This window comes from Mauremys mutica, chromosome 7 (genome assembly GCF_020497125.1).
Source record: "Mauremys mutica isolate MM-2020 ecotype Southern chromosome 7, ASM2049712v1, whole genome shotgun sequence".
NCBI classification, from domain to species: Eukaryota; Metazoa; Chordata; order Testudines; family Geoemydidae; genus Mauremys; species Mauremys mutica.
In genome coordinates, this window is record NC_059078.1 from 97,080,443 (window position 1) to 97,087,873 (window position 7,431).

Here is a 7,431-nt window from a genome sequence, read left to right on the forward strand (position 1 = left end):
TCAACAGGGCAAGAGGTGGAAGCAGAGTTGACAGGGGAGCCATGGCCATCGATCCCGCACCATGAGGACGTGAGATAAGTTGATCTAAGATACGTCGACTTCAGCTACGAGAATAGTATAGCTGCAGTTGCATATCTTAGAGCGATCCCCCCTAAGTGTAGACCAGGCCTCTGAGACATGACAACAGCTCAGGCAGGCAGTCTGTCAAGCTCATGTTCTGATTTGGTTCAAAACACCCCAGTCACATGTTTCAATTTGGTAATGTCTAATGTTGTTTTGACACAAACTATATTACTGAAGTTTTTCCCAGACCTTTCATTCAGAATTAACTTTTTCATTTAAATTCAGGTTGAAAATTGAAGTTTTCAATGGGATAAATTTTTGACCAACTCTGGCAGTGCTCGCTTCCAGACCATAACACTGATTCAGGTTTTCTGACAATTAACTCTCAATTGCCCTCAATCACAAAGCAGGACAATGGATGGTGAAGGAGGGTGCTTTTTTCCCTAATCCCTCAGGAAAACAATCTGATATATCAAAATATGATTTATTCTTAAAATGGACCAGTTTACATAGTACAGTGATAGTTACAGTAGAAAAATATTTGGGTGGTAGCGGAAGAGGCTAATTTCACCTTAACATTTCACCTTACAAAAATGCTCCAATACTCAGTATCTGAGTGAGTAGTGTGACTTGCATTTTCATATCAACATCAGCTCAGTATAGCAGACAGTGAACACAGGTGTGTGTACTGTACATATTTAGAGTTGCTGCATCCCATACATTCTTAATATCTCCCACTTCATTCTCACAGGGAAAAGATTATCTTTACACTTTGATAGCTCCGGATGCAAAGCACAAAGTGCAAAAATACACTGGTATTTTGCTGAAATATGTTGAAAAGAAAAAAAAAAACCAAAATCCACACCAAACATTTTGACTTCACAGAAAATGACTGAGATATGAGAAGAAGCATAGAAAACTGCTCCTATTTATGTGCAAGATATTTAACTATGAAAAGTATTCTTTCTAAAAAAAACCAGTGGTAACCCTGCTCTTTTCAACAGATAAGCTTTCAAAAAGTGCAGTTACCTCACCATCTTCAATATGAAGGACCTCAGTTGCCCAAGTTTACTTTACTGCTTTGGAAAACTATTTCTGACTCAAGTGTTACTGACTGCAATAGGGAACAAGATACCATAAGAGTCAAGACAACCATTCATAAGAAATATCAGATCAGCCAACACATTTAACTCACCTATAAATTAGGCCATTTTATAAGTTACATGGTCTGTCTTGTAAATGATTTTTTCCAAAGATATGATTTTTGGCATCTGGGGAATTTTTAAAAAAGGCACATGAGTTCTTAAATGTACATAGAGCCAAATTCTGCCTGTGAAGTCAGTGGGGTTGCATGGGTATAAGTGAAGGCAGAACTTTGAGCTTATGATACAAGATAGGCACCACCCACAAGATTAAATATACATAAGCATATTTACAGAGTTCACCCCTACCATTTACCATTACTCTGTCACTTATTTTCATACATGAAGTAGTTAGAACAAAAAGCCTGCAGTTTAAGCTAATTGCACTTTCTTTATTGCTTAATTCATTTTTACCCCTTAAAAATTTCCCATGTGATTTTTGGAAGACCAGCTTCCAAAAGCTTTTGCGCTTTCCTAAAATATACACTGCATCTTACCTCTTCCCCTTCTCTGACTTTTCTGTTATCCACCCAAAAAGATACTCCTTATTCATACCACAGAATCATAACCTTGCATTTTGTTTCCATGAGGATGTAGAGGGTTAAGACAAACCTCTGTCTCGGCAGCAATCTCTATTACATACTCTGCCATGCACAAAATGAATTGTGGCTCTGTTCACATAACATCCCACACACAATTATGACAGCTTCCCAAAACTCCACTACACATTGTACTTCCTCACAAGTGTCTCTTACCCCATGATTAAGGCTAGCGAATAGCAAAGAAAGTCACGTATACTTAACACAGACATGCTATTTCTACAGTAGGTAACCGACTGAGGGGCTTGTTTTTCCATTTTGAAATGGACCCCTTTTTCTCTAAGGGTAAGATGTGGCTAAGTTTAGAAGTTCTCAGATGATCAATTGCTTAAACTCAACAAGTCCCAAAGTGCTAGTGAATTTGGATTTGTAAGAAGAGTCAACAAAACTTTCTAGCAGGTTTTGGTGTACTGTACATGAAGCAGAGGCTGAAGACTAACACTGTTTAGTTACTGAAAGCAGGAATGCTCATGGGCTAGTAGTCCATTCACCAATATGGGGCTGAGTTTTCAATCCTACCCCAGCTTTGCCACTCAGGAAAGAAGCCATTTGACAGCCTTGGACTGCCAAACTGATCACACTCTGTTTCATGTGTCTTCCTTGGAATCTTATGAACTGCGCAGTCTCTCTTAGTAGATGCTGGTGCTTGGACACCATCAGGTTTCCATTCTGCATGGACAATCTTGTAGTTCTGACCCTCGTTATTGTCCCAGAAGATGTGCTCACCACTTTGGTAAGAAATGCAGAACTCAATCTTCTCTTGAGTGGGAATGGCTGGAGGCAGCTCAATAGCAAATGAGAAGGTGTCACTGTCAGAGTCGCCATACACATTGTTCATGTAGACACAGTCAACATCAATGAAGGTTTTCCACGTATCAAAGGTAATTCGAACCTGAACCTTCTTCTCATAGCTCATGTTTTTCACTTTCACAGTCCCTGCCACAGCCCTTTCTTGGAGGGTGCAATTCTCAAGACAGACAAAGTTCTTCTGCAAGTGATTCCGGAAATCTAAGTAATCAGCTGAAGGCTGAGGGAAACCTAAAATCAAATTTTTCTCTTCGTGCAGTTTTAAACCAGCAGTTATGTCTTCAAGGTCTAACAAGTCATACTGAAGATCCCACACCGGATGCTCCTGGATTTCAGAGAAGACATGGATTGCAGTCAGAGATAGCCCCTTTGAATCCGCAAACACGACTCGCTTCTTGGCTCGGCTTGGGGAGCGGTTCCAGTCATTGTTTCGACACTCATCACGTTTCACATTGAGACATGATCTGAGAGGCTTGAATCTGTTAAAGTTTCTTCTTTGATATTCATCAAGAGGGCTGAGAATTCTCTTCAGAGGTGGTGAATGGGCTAAGCAAATTCTCATGGCCACATCAACAGACATCATGGAACTGGGCAAAGGTCTTGGGTCCAAGATCTGTATCATTCTGAAATGTGATCAGGAAGATGGTAAGTTATAAGACTGTCTGCTCCATCAAATATATACTGGAAGAAAGTCTTTTGAAAAGCTGTGCACATTTGATTTCATTCACCATCTTAATTATTCATGGCTTGCTCTTTACATACTCTTAAATAATGCAACCTAAATTACGATTATGACTTCCAATTACAGAAGCTGAGGAATAGCATGAAAAGTTATTCAACCATATTTGTAAATTCTGAATTGTTTTGATTTAGCCACATTCTCGCCCACCTGTTTGCTTTTCCATGAACAAAATCTGTGCAAAGAGGTTTTTATTCACACAAATGTTCCGGAAAGGTCTCATCTTACAAGTGTTCACATGGGACTATGGGTGAAGATTTTCATAAACCAGCATATTTATTAGCTATCTCTAGTGGAAGTGCTTATCTCATTTCAGAGACAAGGTGGGCGAGGTACTCTCTTTTATTGGGCCAGCTTCTGTTGACGAGAATGAAGCTTTTGAACCACACTGAGCCCTCCTTCAAGTCTGAAAAGAACTCCCAACATCACAGCAAAAATGCAAAGTAGAACAGATTTTCCAGACTTGAAAGCTTCTCTCTCACCAACAGAAATTGGTTCAATAAAAGATATTACCTCACCCATCTTTGTCCCTAATAGCCTGGAACTGACACGGCTACAACTGCACTGCATGCATCTTATTTCAGTCATACAGGCTCCAAGCCAAGCCCCATAGATTCCTGCAAATTCCCTCAATCAGGAAGCAGAGATAACACCATATGAACTCATCTTAACATAGTGCCAAATAGGTAAAAATTGATATGTTCACAGTGTTTGTTGAACAAAACTGAATAATTTGTAAATCCAGTTTGTGGATAATTCAGACAAAAATGGTCAAAATACTAGATAAAATTGTTCTCCAAGAGTAATTCACCCATCTGCAGGTGTTAGAGGCATACCATATCATGATTTTGGCTGGTTAATTTATGCAACAAGAGCATGCTTCACCCCATCTCATTTCATTGTAGTAATCTAGTATAGTAGCCCTTAATAAAAGGTATACTTTCCTAAAAGCATCTCTAAATCCATGTGTAAGTCTACTACAGGTCTGCATAAAAGCTACATAGCTTCTATTCAATTTTTTTTATAAATTATCTTTCTACTGATGAAAGATTACTCATAATTACAGTATAAAGAGACATGGCTAGTTCAAACATTTGTGTATATTCTATATTTGTGGATTAGGGTTTCAAATGTAATACATCTTTGAAGACTGGTGTAGTTTGAATGAAGATAAAATTCTGTTGAGTCACAGGAAGCAAATATTTGCTTTATCACTTTAAGAAAGCTTTCTACTTCCAAGTGCTCTCACTGGTATTGCAGAACAGGGCCAAAATATTGGGGGGGGGGGGCTTTTATGCAGACTGAGTCTCTTAATTCTGCCTGTTAAGGCAAGTGCAGGGGGGAATAAAAAGAGCCCTATTAGCCCCTGAAGCCAAAGCAACATAAATTCAGCTATGTAAACAGAACCAAAACAACATACATATTGAAGTTTCAAAAACAACTTTCACTTATGGCTATTTTGAGGAAACTCCTTGTGCTTCTTTGAATTTTAGAGCACATATACAGGGGATTAACAAACAGGCATGAGAGCTAGGAAACTGACATCAGAAAGTCAGAATTTAAGACCATTCTGAAGACATTTAAATGTTGTTAACATGCATCTGTAATACTATTTTAAGTAATACAAAACTTGACACGGATAATGATATAAATATTAATGTCTCAGATCCCTCTCAAAAAGCAAAATTCTAAATTCTTAGAAAATGGCTGATTTCACACACAGATGCATGCACTAGTTTAGGTAGTTCACAGACTCAAAAGTCAATTTAAATACTATGTTAATCTGCACTAATACACTAGCAAACACCCATATAATGCTTCTGCGCTTGTAAGAGGGGCGTGCCATCCTCCACAGAAACTCCAGCAATGCACTTTTTAGCACGAGCATGAGTCCCTATCAGCAATGTTAACTCTTTAACTCTTACAGAAGGCTTACCTGGTACAGTTCATTTAATAGAGCAAATTAAGCCAGAAGAGAAGAGCATGGAGAAGGAGCGGTAAAAGTTAATTAAGTGCTTCTAGCTTGATTAAACCTTTGCACAATCTCCTCCCTTTCTTAGCAACGCCCCTCTGCAGTAGCTGCTCTTTGCAGACTACCAGAGAATGTAGTCTGCTGCCTGCTCCTACACACAGCCCTTTTCACGTGAAAGCCTTTGAGCAGCCAATCCCTTAGCAGCTAGCTCCTGCCAAGCAATCAGGGCAGTTACATGCTCAAGTTACTGCATTTGTAAACTCGATAGACGTGTTGGATGGAGACTGCCTTCTAACGCAGGAGAAATAAAGCATGAAACTATGAGTTCAGGATCAGCTGGTTTTAGTGATAGAGACTAACATATTTTTAACGTATCAGTCATGATAAGGTGATGTCTCTGCATCCCTGATCCGTCACCTTCAAATCAGCACTAGCACTGGAAACTGCAGAAAGAAAGTAACTTTCCATTCTAACAATTTTAATGAGAAAAATGTATTTTAAATTTAGTTTCATCTTGGCAGGAAAAAATCCACTAAAGTCAACCATTTGGAAACAAGATATTTTGATCAGTTATATAAAACAGTATAGTCCAGAGTATAATCGTATAATTTATAACTATTGCTGACTTTACAAGACTTCAACAAGTATTCTAACTTTGCCTGGAGGAGGGGAGGGCGGGGAATGGAGGCTCCGGTAAGCAAAGCCCTAGTCCTGCAATGACATCTGAATAGACAGACATGCGCAGAGCCCCATTAAAACCAATGGAGGGGGTCTGCCCACATGAGTGCCTTGCAGGATTGGACATAAATAATTTTATTCGCATGAGATGTCTCACTGACCTCAGACATGAGTGCAGGATTGGGGCCTTTGTATCACTGGAGGGAGAAGGTGTGTCAGAAAATCTAGGTCACTGTATTTATCTCTTTTATCCCAGCAGCTGTTTTCTCCCAACATGTAAAAACCAGCTTCTCAATTAGGTTTACTCTTCTTTGGCTTCTAAAATATATTTAACTTACAGAGAGGCAAAAACAGCTGCTCTCCAAGCAACAAACCAGGCAAATATCAAGTCTATTCATTCATTCGATGCTAATAGAATAGGATTGGGTGGGGGGCTTAATTATAAAATATAGAGACAAATTTTTCACATAAGAAGCACTTAATGATATTTTTGATTACAAATATCCCTTGCCCCTTGTTTTGGCACAGTGCTGAGAGATTTCCATTCTGATGTTTGTTCATTGAGGTTGCATTAAAGTATAAACCTGAATCATCATTGAAGTGGCCACATAATTATAGGACTAAAATGTACCTCTTCTTTTTCCCTTCGTGCCCCTTGCTGAGTGAAGAACTTCATTAAATCTCTGTTTCCTGAACTGTTATATTTGAAATAACTTATTATTAAAGTTCTTTGCCCCTTCTCCCACTCCACTTTCAGCTCACACTTAAATCTTTTTATTTAGCTGTGAGAAGAATGAAGCAATCAGATGAACCTGTGCAGAAGCTGAGCAGAGCACTCCTTGATTAGTGACAGTCAGACACCTGCAGTTTCTCTGCTCAAGGGGAGCCTTAGTGTGAATAGCTGGGGGCTAACAAACTTGGAGAAGCCTGTTTGCCAATATTCTAAAAGTCTAAACTGTGGTTTAGCACATCTCATTGTAATTCGTGGAGCAAAGAAAGAGACAGCAGCAGGGTTACAGCCTCAGTGGAATGGATTTTCAAACTAAAAGGCTTTCAAGTAAGGGGGTTAAAATGGATTCTTCAAATGGCCTGTGTTTCCAAGCAGCAGGGAAGGGAAGCCTGCTGCATTTGTAATGTGGGTTTTCAAAATGAAATAGATATTGTTTAATCATGGCTATTTTTTTCAGTCACTGCTGGAATGATCTTATATACTTAGAACAAAAATAATACCCAGCCTAAACTGTGAAAAATAAACTTTTGCACTAGCTCTTGCCCATGATTTGTTGCAGGAGACAAATCTATATGTAGCTGAACATATATATCCCCATACACAATGTAAGACTCTCTACATCTCTTTGTCAGTTAGAAAAAGTACTTCTGCACATTTAATTTAATTCGTTTTTATTTTCACACACAGTTCTATGTTCTGTC

At 38.9% G+C, this 7,431-nt stretch overlaps 1 protein-coding gene across 4 annotated transcripts; it reads right to left on the reverse strand.

The window, feature by feature from the left end:
- Nucleotides 1-531: 531 nt before the first annotated feature.
- On the reverse strand, nucleotides 532-6,740 carry PPP1R3C (protein phosphatase 1 regulatory subunit 3C). Of its 4 annotated transcripts, none has more exons than XM_045025271.1 (2): nucleotides 6,632-6,740; nucleotides 532-3,234 (listed from the first exon to the last, which is right to left on the reverse strand). In XM_045025271.1, the coding sequence occupies exon 2, from the start codon at nucleotides 3,231-3,233 to the stop codon at nucleotides 2,292-2,294; it is 942 nt and encodes a 313-aa protein (XP_044881206.1). In that variant the 5' UTR covers nucleotide 3,234; nucleotides 6,632-6,740; the 3' UTR covers nucleotides 532-2,291. The 4 variants fall into 4 exon arrangements, with proteins under 4 accessions (XP_044881206.1, XP_044881205.1, XP_044881209.1 ...); XM_045025270.1 differs by lacking the exon at nucleotides 6,632-6,740 and adding an exon at nucleotides 5,287-5,982; XM_045025274.1 differs by lacking the exon at nucleotides 6,632-6,740 and adding an exon at nucleotides 5,158-5,246.
- Between the last annotated feature and the right edge of the window lie 691 nt (nucleotides 6,741-7,431).